The sequence below is a fragment of the Scyliorhinus canicula genome, chromosome 1 (genome assembly GCF_902713615.1).
Source record: "Scyliorhinus canicula chromosome 1, sScyCan1.1, whole genome shotgun sequence".
NCBI lineage: Eukaryota > Metazoa > Chordata > Chondrichthyes > Carcharhiniformes > Scyliorhinidae > Scyliorhinus > Scyliorhinus canicula.
In genome coordinates, this window is record NC_052146.1 from 18,885,710 (window position 1) to 18,904,775 (window position 19,066).

General features: G+C 49.4%; 1 protein-coding gene across 3 annotated transcripts in view; it reads right to left on the reverse strand.

Annotated features, from left to right (window-relative positions):
* Positions 1–19,066, reverse strand: part of myo1ha (myosin IHa) — a 216,831-nt gene that overhangs the window by 88,631 nt on the left and 109,134 nt on the right. For all 3 annotated transcript variants that reach the window (XM_038815345.1, XM_038815462.1, XM_038815402.1), the window contains 4 exons: positions 17,375–17,533; positions 16,402–16,517; positions 13,788–13,986; positions 3,524–3,604 (listed from right to left, as the gene is read on the reverse strand). In XM_038815345.1, coding sequence (XP_038671273.1) covers positions 3,524–3,604; positions 13,788–13,986; positions 16,402–16,517; positions 17,375–17,533 — 555 coding nt within the window. The remainder of the gene's footprint in view (positions 1–3,523; positions 3,605–13,787; positions 13,987–16,401; positions 16,518–17,374; positions 17,534–19,066) is intronic.

The following is a 19,066-nucleotide window of genomic DNA, read 5'->3' on the forward strand; positions in this document are numbered from 1 at the left end:
AGACTGGGGTGGGGAGCCTCTTTCTTGACTGAGTATTAGGGCAGTGCTGAGGGAACTTCACTTTGCATCTGAAGTAGAACTTTATCTGCCAACTGCCCTGTCATTTCCCGATTGAAGCACCTTGGGATGTTTCTCCACATTAAAAGCACGAGACAGTTTCGGATATTTATAAAGAACTCATGGAGTCGGAGGAAGCGCAGACAGAGGAGCTAAAGCACAAATGGGAAGATGAGCTCGGGGGAGAGATAGAGACGGGTCTATGGGCAGATGCACTATGCAGGGTCAACACATCCTCATCATGTGCCAGGCTCAGCCTGATTCAGTTTAAGGTCGTTCACCGGGCACACATGACAGTGGCCCGGATGAGCAAGTTTTTTGGGATAGAGGACAGATGTGCGAGATGTGCGGGAGGGCCAGCAAACAATGGCCATATGTTTTGGGCATATCCGAAGCTTAGGGGATTTTGGCAGGGTTTACAGATGTCATGTCCACGGTATTAAAAACAAGGGTGGTGCCGAGTCCAGAGATGGCGATTTTCAGAGTGTCGGAAGATCCGGGAGCCGGGGGGGGGGGGGGGGGGGGGGGGAGGCCGACGTCTCCGGCCTTTGCCTCCTTGGTAGGCCGGAGACGGATATTGTTAGCGTGTTGGGACTCGAAGCCCCGAATTCAGAGATCGGGCTTGATGACATGGCTTGGTTTTTTTAGACTTGAGAAAATAAAGTTCGTCCTAAGAGGGTCAATGCTAGGGTTCGTCCGGAAGTGGCATCCTTTTGTGGACTTCTTCGAAGAAAACTAACTGTCAGCAGAGGTGGGGGGGGTGGGAGAGTTAGATTATTGTTTAGAGGAGGTGGGACTTGTGACGGACTATGTTTATATTTGTATTTGTACTGTTTACTGTTATAATTATAAAATTATAAATGCCCAAATAAAATGTTTTTTTTTAAAAAAGCACTGGACAGATGCAATTGTTGCTACGCTAACCCATGGTTTGAAAATTTTGTTCATAGATGTGAGCATCATCACCTCTGATTGTGCCTCACTAACTTCATCACATTGCCATTCAGGAAGCTGATTGCTTATTTTGTCCCAATTTCCGATTTTGATCTCTCCAAATCAACCGGCAGCTAAACACGGGGGGGGGGGGGGGATTGGTACCTGTTGGCTTTGAACAGAAGCTGCAGTTCATTCTTAAATAACCCTCAGCCTCAGATATAAATAGTTCCAGAAATGTCATGCAATTCATTTCAGACTGGATATTTCATTCTGATTTGTAACAAAACGCAGTCTGACATGTCTAAATCCACAACACAATGGAATAATCGGAGCGTAGTGAATAGGGTGTAAATACTAGAAGAGTAAGCATAGGACTTTCATGTCAATAAGCCAGATACACATCAGTGTGTGAGGAATAAAAACACATTTTGCTCGTGGAACATGTAATTTCAATGACGTTGACAAACTATCCTGCCTGCCTGCACAATGACTAGCGGTAGGTGCATGCAGCAATATATAGTTGTAAAACGTGTATGATTTGAAATTAAGGACATAAGGAGCAAGTATAGACCATTCGGCCCCTCAGACCCGCTTCATCGTTCAATACGATCATGCATGAGTGGCTGCCTCAACTCCGTTTCCACCCTATCCCAACTTCCTGGGCTATCGAAAAATCTGTCTGTCTCAGCTTTAAATATATTCATTAATGGACAATGCACAACGCTCTGGCGTGAAGAATTCCAAAGATTCACAACCCGCTGAGTGAAGAAATTTCTCCTGGCCTCAGCCCTAAATGATTGGCCACAGATCCCGAGACTGTGCTCCTGGGTTCTAGATTTCCCCGGCCAGATGAATCACCTCTCAGGTGTCTGCCTATCAAGTCCTTTTGGAATCTGCATGTTTCAATAAGATCACCTCTCATTCTTCTAAATTCCAGAGAATATAGGCCCGATTTACTCAGTCTCGCAGCCCAGGGCCATCTTTGCTGTTCAGCCTCCATTGCAGATATTCTTTGGATAGGGATATTTAAACAGTAAACAGTGCTCTCGGTGTGGTCTCCACAAAGCCTGATATAATTGCTGTAAGACTTCTTCAGTCTTGTACTCTAATCCCTTGTAATAAAGACCAACGTGTTACCTGCCTTCCTAAATGCTTGCTGTACCTGATTGCTATCCTTCTGTATTCCTTGTATGAAGTGCCCAAGTCTCTGTGAACAGCGACAGAAGTTTCAAACCTATTCAAAAATATTCTGTTCTTACTATCAAAATGAAAAACCTCATCCTTTCCCCACATTATACTCCATCTGCCACCTTGTAGCCCGCTCCCCTAATGGATGGAATTGAAACCTCCTCCCCCCTGTACTCCTGGGGGTGGGGGTGGGGTCCTCGCTCTCCAGGCACTCAGTGTCTGATGGACAGACCTGGATTCGAGAAAGGGGCGCCTCCTGAGGGTCACCACCTGCCTTTTTTTCCAAACCCCCCCCCCCCCGCCCAGACGGCAACCTCCTCCTTGTGACCATCCCTCCCTCAGCCACTGTAACCTGGGTCCTTCATCAATCTTAGGCCTCTGGTGGCTGCATTGTTTCCAGCTGCCATCGGCCCTGATGACTGAAGTGGAGAACTGCCAGGCTTTTGATTGGTCGGCAGCTCTCTGGGCGGGATTTCCGCCTGTGGGGTCCTTGAGCACAGGCAAGGCCAGCAGCTGCCCGTTAGAGTCTGATTGGCACTCCCTTGACCTTCTCCAAGGGAGGTGACATGGGGCATTGTTGGCTCTCCAGCTAGCAGGTGAGACTCCCATCATTTTCATAGAATTTACAGTGCAGAAGGAGACCATTCAGCCCATCGAGTCCGCACCAGCTCCTGGAAAGAGCACCCTACCCAAGGTTAACATCTCCACCCTATCCCCATAACCCAGTAACCCCACCCAACACTAAGGGCGATTTATCATGGCCAATCCACCTAACCTGCACATCTTTGGACTGTGGGAGGAAACCCACACAGACACGGGAGGATGTGCAGACTCCGCACAGACAGTGACCCAAGCCAGAATCGAACCTGGGACCCTGGAGCTGTGAAGCGATTGTGCTATCCACAATGCTACCGTGCTCATCTGGATTAAATTCCATCCAAGCTGTCTATAGCGCTTTGTAATCCCACTGTATCATCTTCACAGTTTACTTTCCCACTTAGGATTCTCCATTGTATTCATGAAATGGCAATAAATTTCTGCGTGTGATATTAAACGCAATCTTCTCAACAACACTCAAGAAGCTTGACACCATCCAGGAAAAAGCAGCCCACTTTATCTCCTCTTCTAGCATTTGGATTTTTCAACCAAAAATTGATGTTAACTAATTGCTATTTCCTCACTCTTTCCTCCACATCCCCCTGCCCTCCCCCCCCCCCCCCCCCCCACACCCCTCCCCCACCCACTTATCTTCTCATGCCCACTTGATGTTGTACGCATTGTGCACTGTGAGACTTAACCCTTAATCTTGGCTTCTATGTTCATACCAATATAGGGTTCATACCGTATAGCTGAACTGGATATCCATGTATTTCCCAAACCGGCTGGAATTATCATTCCTTAGGGTCTTGGCATTCCCAAACGCCTGAAATAAAATACAATACACGCCATTTGAAACACTTATTTGGAAACCACATTTGCAGGGGTCAAGGATAGATGGCGGGGTTAGAAGCGGGGGTGGGGCGGTGGACGATGCCAACTTTTGTTTGTCTTTCCTCAACCAGGGGCTAGGTTTTCAAGTGTCAGTAGGAGACAGGTCAGGTGTGGGTGCGCTTTGCAAACAACACCCTGGGTTGGCATGTGAGTCCCCAGAACGAGCTTCAGTTCCCCAAATGCCTCCAAAGGGACTTTTCACAGTAACTTCATTTGAAGCCTACTTGTGACAATGAGCGATTTTCATTTCATTCATTTTCAATTCATCGCCCGTGAAGCTTGTTGGGATCCCGCACGAGAACCCAACTATTTGCAATTTATAAAATTGTGAGGAAATGTTTGTTCAAAAAACTACCGACAAGAAAAAATAAATACCCTTTCAATCTGCAGCCTGTTACCCATGAGGGCAGTGAGTGTTGCACCTCAGTGCATTCCCCAACAATATCTGGACAACAGTCAGAGATGTGGCACGTAACATTCAACCCAAGACAAGTGTCAGCCAATAGAAATCACCAGCAAGAGAAAATCTAAGTATTTCCCCTTGTGGTTCAATGGCATTAGCATTACTGAATCTTCCATCATCAACGTCCCAGAGGTTACTATTGATGAGCAACTTTAGCTGGGTCAGCCACATTCTCATGTCCGCAATGCCGAGGGGGGAATCCTGTGCAAGCTGTTGGCTGCGTTGACTTTGATTTCAAAGCCTGTATTTGTTAACTGGGCCCTAACTGAAAAAGAAACCAGAATTCTACGTTTCTGGAAAAAGGAAGTTGTAACACTGGATTCCTTGCTGTGACATCAGACTTCTGGTGAAGTCAGACTGTGACCTCAGGTTGATATGGAAACGGAAGCTGACTGGAACTGGAAAATCCCTCAGAGATCGCAGGAAAATGCAGCCAGACTGAGGAGCTGTTTATGTTTGTGTGTATGACATCTAAAAAAGGAATGAAAAATGAATATTGGGTTTAGAAGTAGGGTTAGTGAAATAAAGTTACTGTCGCTGCTTTGGTTTGTACCAGAGCTGGCCATACTGTGTACCGGGGAGTCATTGAGAGGTTAGATAAAGGTGACTGTGGGGAATCCACACCATAAGGACTGTGATGAAATGGGCCATGGAGGCTATGCAGATGTGCACCTCTTTTTGGGGATAACTTCTGGTGGAACTCAAAATAAATAAAGCAGTTGTTGGAGGTGACTTGTTGATTAAATCCTGCAAGAGAAAATGGAGTTGAACTCTACCTGAGGAAGATGGAGTTCTGAAAGACTTTGGCATTGCAGATGGTGCTCTATGCACTAAGGCAGCGATGGACAACCAAGGCTAGTGGTCCTTCTTCATTTCAGTGGGCCAGATTATTGAAATCTGGCTTGTTCACGAATCATGGTCGCGATCTTCCCAAAAGGGAACAAAGTTCCCTAGTGACCGCGATTAGCCGTACATTTCCCGGCACTCACAGTGCTTGAGAAACACTGATTATTCAACGCTACTCATGTTAAATAAGAGGCCTAAACGGGGAATGCGCTGCCAAGGCCACACAGAGCCTTGTTTTTTACAACGGGGTGCTCTGCTCGCTGGAACTACCCATTGTAGCGAGAGATCAGGACGTAATTTTTAAATCACCGATCTCCAAGGCCCGAACGCAACATGCAAGGGTCCCTGCACCCTCTAACACCCATGGTGGACAACCACGGCCCATTCGTGCGTGCGCATGAGATGCCAACCAGACACCCTGGCAGTGCCCCTGCCAGCTGGAAGTGCCACCTGGATAACATCCTGGAACTGCCAAGGTGCCAGGCTGGCACTGCCAAGGTACTGAGGTGGCACCAGATGTGCCCAGGCATCACCCTGCCCAAAGGCCCTTCTGCTGGGGGCCTTCGATCCCCTTGGAGACCCCCATGAGTGCCGTTCTATCTGGTCCCTGTTGGTGGTGACCAGTACCAAACGGCGCTCGTCCGAGCTCACTAAGGCGAAGGGATTGAATCCCAAATCCTCAGGTCACCAGGAACCTAGAATAAGGCTCACTGCCTCGCTCTAATACGCAGATTTGCCAAAAGGTGACCCATTGTGGGCGGGATTCTCCTGGCAGCGTCTCGCGAGGTTGCATTGAATCTTGCGAAATGTTGCGAGCTGGGTAGACCCTGGGAGCGGGTTCTCCCAGATTTCACCGGCCACGAGCTGCTTTTCCAGCGCAGCGTGGCCGGAAGATCGCGCCCCATGAATAAGATTAAAAACATTTAATGCACACCAAAAATTTCAGAATGAATTATTGGGAACATGCTTAACCACTCATATATTAATAGAACTGTTAACATTCAAATGGTGAATACAGAATGATTTACGCTTTGATTGGAAACAGAGGGAGCTCATGGCTCTCACAGTCAATGTTGTGAGCGATCAGCACACACCTCACATCACTTGCTCTCGCTTTATGTGTGAATCATTTCAGTCATACTGGTAGGAAAAAAATCTGTGAACAAAAACCAGTGGAATTTGGCAACCCTGCATGTTGCCAATGGTCAACAAAATGCCTCGTAGGCTGTAATTGGTACCCTGATAGGCCGTATGTGAGTCACAGGCCACACGGTGCCTACCCACAGGTGTTGTACAGGAATGTGTTACACTCAGTGGAGCCGGGAGTGCAGGAGGCGAAAGAGGCCGGTATTCTGGCCTTTGCGTCCCTGGTAGCCCGGCGAAGGATTCTGCTTCAGTGGAAGGACGCGAGGCCCCCGGGCGTGGAATCCTGGGTCAACGATATGGCTGGGTTCACCAAATTGGAGAGGGTCAAATTTGCCTTGAGGGGGTCGGTGGAAGGGTTCTTCAGGCGGTGGCAACCGTTTCTAGACGTCCTGGCAGAGTGTTAGGTGATGGTCAGCAACAGCAGCAACTTGGGGGTAGGGGGGGGGGGGGGGGGGGGGGGTGTTTGGGGTGGGTGGGGGGCTGGTGAGGGTTTGTTTGGTTTTCTTGACTCGGCGTGTATATTTGCCTTCATGTTAATTATTTCTTTTAATTTATTATTTGTGTATACGGGGGGGGGGGGGGGGGGGGTTGTTTGTTCTCATTTCCTTGTGTTTTTGTTTGGTGAAAATTTTTGAAACCTTGAATAAAAATTATTTTAACAAAAAGGAATGTGTTACACTGATACGGTACAGGCCCTGTTTTGAGATTGTATCTTAAGGCATATTACCAGAGGACAGTAGAGAGAGCTTTATTCTGAATCTCATCAGCACTATACACAACCTTAATGCTGATGGTCAAAAATGGAAATGTTCCGAACTGAACTGAAAGATATCCGGCAGCATTCTCACTCCTGAGACTGTGGGCGGTGTTCTCTGTAGCTGGATGCCGAAATCGGGATCGACAATCGGACAGAGTATGGCTTCCGGCGCAGGATTCGGGGAAGGTGCCGGTTCGCCACATTCCACCTCCTCCAAATCGGCGTCATTGGGGCGCAGCCGTGTGCAGTCGCACAGGCCGTTAACGCGTCACCAGCCGGCCCACCCGCAATGCTCCGCCCCCTGATGGGCCGAGTTGCCGATGGCGCGGGCCATGTGTGGTTCCAGCAGTCAGGAGCCTGACATGCCGGCTGCGGAAAGTGTCCAGCAGCCCACGCCCGTCCGGGATCTGTGCCGCTGGCTGGGGGGGGGGGGGGGGGGGGGGGGCTGCTGCTAGGGAGGGGAAGTGATGAGGTGTGACCTGGGGGTGGGTTGTGCGGTCGGGGTGGGTGGGTTTAGGTTCGAGCATGGCCGGTGTCACATATTCCGGCGCAGCTCGTCAGCCCTGCGCATGCGCGGCCCGGGACCCGGCAATTCTCCGGGTGTTTTCCGCACGATCCGCGAGTGTTCCACACGGCGCCGGTGCTAGCCCCTCACCAGTACCGGAATTGGCGAGGGGTTTGCGCCGTTGTGAATCACCCGTGGTTTTCCGTTTTCACCGGCACTTAGCCTCAAAAACGGAGAATGCCATGCGATATTCCTCACCTTCATGAACGTAAAAGTTTATGAAAAGAGCAAGCATATTCTTAATTGTCCCTTTTAAAACCGTATGGGAGTACAAAACTTGAATATTGCTGGAAAATGGCCTGTTTATGAAGCTTTTCATCTGACACTCATTGTGACAAATGCAAGAATGCTAAATTTTAAACTATCACAACAATTTATACTGCAGGACAAAGTGGTGCTGAATTTCAGGACCAACGTGATGCCAGGTACATAGGTCGCAGCAATTGGCTGATCAAATCAAACAGCTTGTTCCTTCCGCTGCTTGTAATAGGTGGTGCACAGACCACACTCAACCAGCCTGAGCATCAACACCCAAAATTAAATGTCTATTGGGTACGATGCTGCGATTGGGCAGCACTTGCTGAACAACTCTGTGTGTGTTAAACTAACAACCAATTTAGGATAAACAAAGTACTGTGGATACTGGAATCTGAAACAAGAACAGAAAATACTGCAAAACCCAACAGGTCTGGCAGCATCTGTCGGGAACGAAAACAGAGTTAATGTTTTGAGCCTGTTTGGCTCTTCATCAGATCTAAAGAGAGGGAGAATGTGTTGGACATTAAACTGTAGGTGGGGACAAGATGGAGCAACACGACGAACAAGATGGCCTTGTGCGGGTGGTGAAATGAAAAATGAAATGAAAATCGCTTATTGTCACGAGTAGGCTTCAAATGAAGTTACTGTGAAAAGCCCCTAGTCGCCACATTCCGGCGCCTGTTCGGGGAATCGAACCATGCTGCTGGCCTGCTTTGTCTGCTTTCAAAGCCAGCGATTTAGCCCTGTGCTAAACAGTCCCTAAATGAAAATCACTTATTGTCACGAGTAGGCTTCAATGAAGTTACTGTGAAAAGCCCCTAGTCGCCACATTCCGGCGCCTGTTACCGGAATCGAACCGTGCTGCTGGCCTGCCTTGGTCTGCTTTCAAAGCCAGCGATTTAGCCCAGTGTGCAAAACAGCCCAACCAAATGAAAATCGCTTATTGTCACAAGTAGGCTTCAAATGAAGTTACTGTGAAAAGCCCCTAGTCACCACATACCGGTGCCTGTTCGGGGAGGCTGGTACGGGAATTGAACCGTGGTGCTGGCCTGCCTTCAAAGCCAGCGATTTAGCCGTGTGCTAAACCAGGTGGGGGAGGGGGGTGAGGGAGGGTTATTGCATGTTGCATTGAGACAATAAATGTATGGGATTTTTTTATATAGGATGTATAGGATACAGAGGGACATAGATAAGCTGCAAAGCTGGGCTGAGAGGTGGCAGATGGAGTTTAATGCGGAAAAGTGTGAGGTGGTTCACTTTGGAAGGAGTAACAGGAATGCAGAGTACTGGGCTAATGGCAAGATTCTTGGTAGTGTAGATGAACAGAGAGATCTCGGCATCCAGGTACATAAATCCCTTAAAGTTGCCACCCAGGTTAATAGGGCTGTTAAGAAGGCATATGGTGTGCTAGCCTTTATGAGCAGGGGGATTGAATTTCGGAACCACAAGGTCATGCTGCAGCTGTACATAACTCTGGTGCGGCCGCACCTGGAGTACTGCGTGCAGTTCTGGTCACCACATTATAGGAAGGATGTGGAAGCTTTGGAAAGGGTTCAGAGGAGATTTACTAGGATGTTGCCTGGTATGGAGGGAAGGTCTTACGAGGAAAGGCTCAGGGAATTGAGGTTGTTTTCGTTAGAGAGGAGAAGGCTGAGAGGTGACTTAATAGAGACATATAAGATAGTCAGAGGGTTAGATAGGGTGGACAGTGAGAGTCTTTTTCCTCGGATGGTGATGACCAACACGAGGGGACATAGCTTTAAATTGAGGGGTGATAGATATAGGACAGATATCAGAGGCAGTTTCTTTACTCAGAGAGTAGTCGGGGTGTGGAACGCCCTGCCTGCAATAGTAGTAGACCCGCCAACTTTAAGGGCATTTAAATGGTCACTGGATAGACATATGGATGAAAATGGAATAGTGTAGGTCAGATAGGCTTCAGATGGTTTCACAGGTCGGCGCAACATCGAGTGCCGAAGGGCCCGTACTGCGCTGTAGTGTTCTATATGACATAGGGCACAGAGGAATCATGGGTGTAGGTGGGAAGTGACTGGACAAGGGGAAGAGAGCATAGAGTCAAGATATGAAGAGACGAGTTCCATGGTGTAGGAACAGGTTGATATGATGGGTCTACCAGGGCAGCCCTGGTTGTGGATTTTGTGAAGCAGGTAGGAAAAGGCTGTGTGGGATTGGGGGGCTATGAGTTTGGAAACTGTGGGGAGAAGATCTCCAGGAACGATGAGGTCAGTGGCCATCCTGGAAACAATGTTTGGTGGTGGGCTCATGGTCCAGGGGGAGGTAGGAGGAAGTGTCTGAGAGTTACCGCTCAGCTTCTGTGAGGTAGAGGTCAGTACGCCAGACAACAACAGCCATATCACCCTTGCCGGTAGGTTTGATCACAAGGTCAGGGTTGGACCTGAGAGAATGGAGTGCAGCAGATTCAGAGGGAGGCAGGTTGGAGTGAGTGAGAAGAGCAGGCAAATTGAGATGGCTGATGTCGCGCTGCCAGTTCTCAATGAAAAGGCCAAGAAGAGGTAGGAGGCCAGAGGGTGGAGTCCAGGTAGAGGGAGAATACTGGAGTTGGGTGAAAGGATGCATTAACTGGGGGAGGACTCCTGTCTAAAGAAGTGAACATGGAGATAAAGGAGATGGAAGAAGAATTCAGCATTGTGCCGAGCCTGAAATGCATTGAGGTGAGGGCATAAGGGGATGAGTACATTTGCTGAGTACAGAACGTTCAAGATCAGAGAGAGACAGGGCAGAGGGCATGATGGTAATACAGCAAGGGTTTGGTAGAAGGAATGGATTCAGAAGGATGGGAAGGTGTGGAGAGTCCCAGATAGGCAGTGGTATCTGCTGGAGCTTAAGTTCCTCAACACCTAAAAGGAAGAGAAAAAGCTTCTTTGTTATGGTGCTGGGTGAGGCGAAGAATAAAATGGAACTGGAAACAAGGAGAGCTTTGAGAGAGGGTGAGTTGGTGCTGCTGGAGAGCATGGTCGAGTGTGTATAGAGGGTGGCCCATGGTCCTGAGTGTGGAACTCCGAATGTGGCGAGATCAGCAATCCGAGGAACGTTGTATGTCCCGGAGATACCTGTAATCCTGGGTGGATTCAAAACATGAGGAATGGAACTTAGTTGGAATCCAATTTAAAACAATCAGTCAAGGCCATAATGTGGCTCATTTACACTTGCTAGAAATGATATATACATTCCCAGGGACCATTTCTCTGAAATTAAGAGGAATATGTTCCAGCCCCGCACCTTTAAATTATTCGGCAGCTTGGGGAACCTATAGTTCATTGTTCCTTTCTCCATTGTGATGCCTCGACCAATCAGCGTTAACTTGCCAGCCAATTAGCACCCTTTTCTCCTGTAGTATACTTTGTTATGATTGTTCGAAATTTGCCGTTCTTATGTTTGTTCTGCTGAGTGCAAGAGGAAAAGCTTCGGCAACGTGGCTCTCTTTTTAAAATGGTGTCCCACTGGTTTTGTAAAGGGTGAGGAGAGGCATTTTCCTCACAGAGAGGGGGGTAATTTTGAGCCCGTGTTAACTGTCAGGGTAAACGGGCCCAAGATCTCGCGAGAGCCTGGAAATGGGATTCTCGCTGGCGAGATCTCGTTTCCCGATTATCCACGCCTCTCGTCCGTGATGTAACGAGGTTACCGACCAGAAAGGTTGGCATTGCCAGGAGTGACGTGCCAGATTGGCAGTGCCAGGGGATGGCCCTCTGGGGAGCTCCATGGGTGGAGTTCCCCTTATGTGTGGTTGAGGGGGAGGCACCCCAATGCTTACGGAGGGGAAAGCCCCCCCCCCCCCCCCCCCCCCCCCCCCCCCCCCCGGAATACCCTGCTAATTTAATCTGAAAATTATTTTTCAGTCTACCAGTGGATGGTGGAAACTCCCTCTGCATCTAAAAAGTGGTACACCTCCAGCTGGAGTTGAAGACAAACATGGCTGGTCGAGCCAAAAAAAGCTTCGCTCAGTTTCTCCTGACAGGCACAGCTGTGTGAAGGAAGTGTGTGTGATTCTGCCACTAAATTTCATTTGAAACAAAGACTTGCGGCGCGATCTGCCCGAATGGGGATAGAGTCCAGAAACACACGAGATTAGCCCTGCAATCTAACGCCCACCCGGGTAGGTGAGGGGCTTCAGCAGGGAACTCCCCGACCAGGCCGCACTTCGCCTTGTCTTCTGCACTGAGCAGCTTCACTCACTAACTCCTCAGTGCAGCGGGAGATCGGGACGCCGTTTTTAAATCGTGTACCGACCTTTTGAGCCTCCGACACAACCCCACCCCTAACCCCAACTCACTATAAAGGGGTCCCTGGGGCTCCCCTGCATCCCCCTAGGCTGGCGCAGGGCACAGCCCAGCCCCATCACCGCCGTGCAAAAAATGCCAGCTTGCCACCCTGGCAGTGCCCCTGCCAACTGGTAGTGTCACCCGGACACCTTGGCCATGCCAGGCTGGCACCCAGGTGGCCCTGCCAGGGTGCCAGGATGGCAGTGCTATTGTTCCCACGTGGTATGACCAGTGCCCGGGCACCACCGTGCCCTTTTCAGCCAATGAAGTACTTTCTGAAGTGTGGCCATTGTTGTAATGGAAGAAATATGGCAGCCGATTAGCGGAGAACAAGCTCCCACAAACAGCAATGTGGCCAGAAAATCTGTCTTTGCCATGTTGGCTGAGGGATAAAGATTGGCCAGGACACCAGAGATAACTCCTTACCACTGCTTTGAAATAGCATCGTGTGATATTATCAGTCTGAGAGGCTGACAGGAATTTGGTTTCTTTTCTCATCTGAAAGAACCCCCACTTTGTGGCCTTGGCTGGGATTCTCCCCTACCCGGCCGGGGGGTCCCGGCATGATGGAGTGGCGCGAACCACTCCGGCGTCGGGCCACCCCAAAGGTGCGGACGTGTCGGCGCCTTTAGGGCCCAAGCCCTAATATTGAGGGGCTCGGCCCGTCGGGGGGGTCAGAGAATCCCGCCCCTTGTTCTCTATTCAGTACACTTTACACATACAGGGGTCGATTCCCCGCTGATAGGCCACTCCCGCCGGCGTGGATCAAACCACTTACCTTACCAGCGGGACGAGGCGGCGCAGGCGGGCTCCAGTTCCTGGGGGGGGGGCGCGGTGCGATCTGACACCAGGGGATTCCCCCACAGCGGGGCCCACCGATCGGCGGGCGTGCCTGTGCAATAGGGGCACTCTTTTCCTTCCGCCTTCGCCATGGTCTTCACCATGGCGGAGGCGGAACTGACCCCCTCCCCTGCGCATGTGCGGCGATGACGTCAGCAGCCGCTGACGCTCCGGCGCATGTGCGGACTTTCGCCGGCCGGCGAAGTCCTTTCGGCCCCGGCTGGAATGGAGCCAAAGGCCGTTCCTGCCAGCCGGCGGGGCGCCAACCATTCCAGCACGGGCCTAGCCCTCAAGGTTAGGGCTTGGCCCCTAAAGGTGCGGAAGTGGGGAGGCCTGACGCCGGACTGGTTCATGCCACTCCATCACACCGGGACCCACCGCCCCGCCGGGTAGGGGACAACCCCGCCCCTGGTCTCCACCACAGGAGACCAGAAGCGATGACCACGTCAGGGGACTGTGAGGACGTGGAGCTCCTGGGTTGTCGGGGACATGGCAAGGAAGCACCATGGCCTGAGAGGGACAGGGCATGAAAGGGTCGGGACGCTAGAGGAGGTGCGGCCTGAAAGGAAGAGAGTAAGTGGGGGGGGAACACGTGGGGGGAATGAAGGCGCGGCATCAAGGAGGGGGCATTTGGCATCCCCGTCGTGGGGTGTCACTCATCTGGGGGGGGTTTGGGGAGGAGGAACTAGACCACCCATGGGGGGGAGAGGGACGCTGACGAGAAGTGGGGGGTGGCGTCTGAAGGGAGACCCATCAAGAGGGCTCCGAAGCCCCGATGCAGGGATCCTTGGGGGAGGCGGGGGAGGGAAGGGAGAGTTTGCCCAAAATGTAGTAATGTTTTGGAGAGTTCCGCCCACAAACGGTGATTTACTTACCGAGGTTAAAGCTGTGGAAGGAACGACCAATCATTATTCCACAATCTCTGCCTTGGGTACTCACCTCGAGTACAGGGTTGGACAGCAGGAGGCGGTCTCTCACCACCTGCAGCTGCTCGGTGGTCTGACAGGTCTTGGCATAGAACTCCAGGATTTTCTTTGAGGCTTCTGTCTTCCCTGCTCCGCTCTCTCCGGAAATCAGGATGAAATGGTTGTTGTACTCCGTGCACATCACCCGGTACGCGTTGTCAGCAATGGCGTAGCTGCAGGGGAAAGAAGCAGTTTGATCCTGCAGTACAGCTCAATCTTCTCAATGAATCGCTCTTTTCATTCCTTCCACATCTCCCCACCCCCGCCAAGCCCACAGCCACCACTTAGAAGGACAGCAGGCGCCTGGGAGAACCAGCACCTCCCAGCTACCTTTCAACTCGCACATCTGATTTGGATAAAGAGCACCCATTCCTTCATCATCTCTGGGTCAAAATGCTGGAAGTTCTGACCTAACTACTCTCAGCCGGGGCAGCTCCAGTGTTTTTAACCAGTGCACAGACTGCAGGGAGAAGGCCCACCACCCCCTTCCCAACTAGACATGGGCAATCATTCCCAATTCCTGAGAATGAGGTTTTCAACAACTTCCCTCTGTTGCTCTCCCCTAGAAGAACTGATGCCTACTGGGATCCCATTCCATGTAACTTGTCCCAACTGTGACCCTCAGTGTTGCATATTTAATATCTCAGAGCCACGCAAAGATGACACTAATCTGTAACAGTGTTTATTTACAGCACTTTAAGATGTCTACTCCAAGCGTCTGGAAAACACTGACCAAAGGTGTGCAGGTTAGGTGGTTTGGCCATGATAAATTGCCCTTAGTGTCCAAAATTGCCCTTAGTGTTGGGTGGGGTTGCTGGGTTATGGGGATAGGGTGGAGGTGTTAACCTTGGGTAGGGTACTCTTTCCGGGAGCCGGTGCAGACTCGATGGGCCGAATGGCCTCCTTCTGCACTGTAAATTCTATCTATGTAAATTGTTTACTGGACTAATATCAGGAATGGGCGGGTTGCCTTCTGTTGAAAGATTGGACAGGTTAGGCTTGTATCTATTGGAGTTTGGAAGAGAAAGAGGTAATTTGATTGAAATCTCTAAGGTCCTGAGGGGCCGTGACAAGGTGGATGAGGAGAGGATTTTCCTCTTGAGGATTTTCCTCTGGTCATCACTGTTTAAAAATAAGGGGTCATTCATTTAAGACGGAGATGAGGAGAAATCTTTTCTCAGAGGGTCTTGACTCTTTGGAACTCTTTTCCTCAAAAGGCAGTGGAAGCAAAGTCTTTGATTATTTTTAAGGCAGAGCTAGATAGATTCTTGATTAACAAGTGGGTGAAAGGTTATCGGGGTCGGCAGGAATGTGGAGTTGAGGTTACAATCAGATCAGCCATGATCTTATTGAATGGTGGCGCAGACTCGAAGGACCAAGTGGCCAACCCCTGCTCCTAATTCGTATGTTCACATAGAACACTACCTCACATCATAACCGTCAGTAGGCCGTATCTATGGAGGGAAAGGAAACCAAAATTGAACCCAATTGTGGCTTCATCTAAAGCCCAAATGTTTCCAGCACTGATTACGAGATTGTGATTTGGAATTCCAGCTAACATTTCCCTTTCCTGAATGCCAAAGGAACAGGGAATCCAGTAGGAGAGACCTCCACTGCCCCCATGACTGAGGTCAGCTCACTCTGCAGCAGAATAAGCAGAAAATCGAAATGCGGCCTTCTGTGAGGAAAATACACACCAGCGATGTCATAAACTGCGCATGGGTTATATCTGATTGCGTGTTCAAGCGACGCCGGCACAGTGTACTAGAAAGAGCAAACATGCAAAATCTTCCTAATGTGTCTGCAATGTTGCTGAGACTTCGAAGGCAGAGGACATCTTACCTGCCCACTCAGTATCGTAGCAGACAGTGCACCCTCAGTATCATAGCAGACCATGCTCCCGCTTTCAGAATGTTTATTGTGTGGGGAAAGGAGAAATTTCCTATGAGGTTTCTCTAATTAAGCAAGTCATGGGACCATGTAGGCTAAGACACTGGCTCTAGGCGTTTGGCTCTACCTTTGTTAACTAAAGTTATCAAGGGACAAAGGCGGGTCTATGAAGTTAGGCCAAAGATTAGCCATGATCTAATTGAATGGCAGAACAGGCCCGAGGGGTAAGTGGGCAAGTCTTCTATAGACCGTGTGGTGAATTATAAATACTAATAATCCACACTGTATTGTACAACATGTGTTGAGCCTGTATATTGTATTGGACCACGTGTAGTTGCGCAGCTCTACCCATAGGGGGAGATGAGGAGCTTGTACTGAGCTCCACCCTTGGCCCCGCCCATGGCTCCACCCATGGCTCCTCCCCTTAACTGGAAGTATAAAGGTTGAGGCTGAGAGCCTGCCTGCCAGTTCATCTGGAGTTCATCGTGTCACAGGCAGGCTCTGTTGTAAGACGATTAAAACCACTGTTCACTTCTAACCACGTGTCGTGTGAATTGATGGTCTCATCAGACTGGCACTGTCTGGAGAGTGAAAGGGGGTGGATCGCTCTCTTTCCTCTTGACCAGGGATGGCAATTGTGGTGGGAAAGATTACGGAGAGGAAGGAGGAAAAAAATCATTCACAATCTTACGACTCACATATGAGGGGGGAGTTCAAAGAAATTCACTCCCTGGTATAGCTCCTTCTTTTTGTGTGTGTATATATCCAGCTCCTTATAAGGGTTCACAGATACCAGCAGGGTCCCAATATACGTCTGAAGAATAAAAAAAAGATTTCAATTAGGGAAAGGTTAAAGTGTGATGCTGTTGAACAAACATTTACTGACATGCCACTATGTTGGTGTGTTCCAAAGTTTTGTATCAGGTTGAATCTCAAACCTTCCTATGAGGTGCCTTGATGTGCAGGTTAGCTGGATTGGCCATACTAAATTGCCCCTTAGTGCCCAAAGTTGTGCAGGTGTGGCGGGGTTACGGGGATAGGCCGGGGGAGTGGGACGAGGTAGGGTGCTCTTTCAGAGGGTTGGTGCAGACTCGATGGGTTGAATGGCCCCTCTTCTAAACCCTAGGAATTCTATGATGCTAATTCTATGATTGCGATGTCTCAGTGTTTGCAGGTGCTGTATAAATGCTAGTTGTTTCAGTTGTTGGTGAATAGCCATAGGCAGTCTCGATTTTTAAGCTTTGGAATCTCTTCCCCAAATTAATGTTGCCTCTCCCCTCTTCCACCAATATTTTGGTCACCTGTCTTAAGGGCCACTTCTTTAGTTAAATGTCCACGTGTGCCTGTTTATGCTTCAATTAAGAATTTTGAAATGTTTTATTACATTAAAGGTATCACATAAATCCAAATTGTTTTATTGAAGAGGAGGTCACTAAAAGAGGACGAGGGCAGTGATGGCATTGGTAACCATGGAGACCACACATGCTTGGGCCCCATGTGATTTTGGATTGTCTTTCTGTGACCTAGAATGGGGGTTTCAGAAAATGTATGGTGATAAATAAGCATTTGCGTTGAGGATAAGTCAGATTTACTTAAAATTGTGCTTCTCGCTTTGGCAAATGTTGAAGTTTTTTGTGTGTGTGGAACCAGACAGTATAAAGTCAGAGTTACATAGATCAGGTTCTCCCGAAAGCGCTTGCGAAGGTTGTCCAGAAAGGCAATCTCGCTGGTGTAAGAATCGAGGAGGACAAAATCTTGCACTCCCACTCTATCACGTGCTGTCAGCGCTCCTTCCATGTTGATGTGGAATCTACTCCCGGTCTCCTTCTTCTGAAAGGGAAGAGAGAGAGAGAGAAAGAAAAGATCACACAACTCTCAGCGTTAACTCTCTCCACAGACGCTGCCAGACCTGCTGAACCTATCCAGCGTTTTCTGTCTTTATTTCAGATTTCCAGCATCCGCCGTATTTCGCTTTCATTTTATTAACGGGCGGCACGGTAACACAGGAGTTAGCACTGTTGCTTCACAGCGCGAGGGACCCGGGTTCGATACGCGGCTTTGGTCATTGTCTGTGTGGAGTTTGCACGTTCTCCCTGCGTCTGCGTGGGTTTCCTCCGGGTGCTCCGGTTTCTCCCCACAAGTCCCGAAAGACTTGCTTGTGTGAATTGGACATTCTGAATTCTCTCTCTGTGTAGCCAAACGAGCGCCGGAGTGCGGCGAACTAAGGGATTTTTACAGTAACTTCATTGCAGGGTTGATGTAAGCCTACTTGCGATACTAATAAAGATTGTTCTTATTGTTTGAAGGAATAGGAATTTGGCTTCCACTGAGGCAGGAAGAATCACTTCCTGTCAACAACCTCTTAGGTGGATTGACCATGCTAATTTGCCCCTTAGTGTCCAAAGATGTGCAGGTTATGTGGGGTTACGGGGATAGGGCGGGGGAGTGGGCCTGGGCAGGTTGCTCTTTCAGAGGGTCAGTGCCGACTTGATGGACTGAATGGCCTCCTGCTGCACTGTCGGGATTCTATGGGTTCAAAAAAAATACACACTCAAATATGTCATTAGAGTGCATGTCAAGAGCTAAAAAACAATTAGCACTGGTTAAAGAATATTAAATAAGAACTAGGAGCAGGAGTAGGCCATCTGGCCCCTCGAGTCTGCTCCGCCATTCAATGAGATCATGGCTGATCTTTTGTGGACTCAGCTCCACTTTCCGGCCTGAACACCATAACCCTTAATCCCTTTATTTTTCATATTAAATAGTTACCAATAAATCAATATTGAATTTGGGAGAAAATGTTTTAGCCAAAGATTGGTGAGAATGTGGAGATTGCCCCAAGAGAGGAATATCTGAGATGGATAGGCAAGATACATCAAAGATACAAAGATACAAGGGGGAAGTGGATCATTGTGTGAGAGAGAAAGAGAGAGGTCGTCACACTCCGGCGCCTGTTCGTGTACACTGAGGGAGAATTCGGAATGTCCAATTCACCTAACAAGCACATCTTTCGGGACTTGTGGGAGGAAGTTGAAGCCCCCAGCGGAAACCCACGCAGACACGGGGAGAAAGTGCAGACTCCACAGTCAGCAGTTAGGAAGGCAAATGTAATGTTAACATTCACGTCAAGAGGGCTAGAATACAAGATGAGGATTGTACTTCTGAGGCTGTGTAAGGCTCTGGTCAGACCCCATTTGGAGTATAGTGAGCAGTTTTGGCTCCTGTATCTAAGGAAGGGTATGCTGGCCTTGGAAAGGTGTAAGTTTTAGCAAACTCATCAAAGGACCAAAATTAACTGGACATGTTGGAACAGGACAGCACGGTAGCCTTGTGGATAGCACAATTGCTTCACAGCTCCAGGGT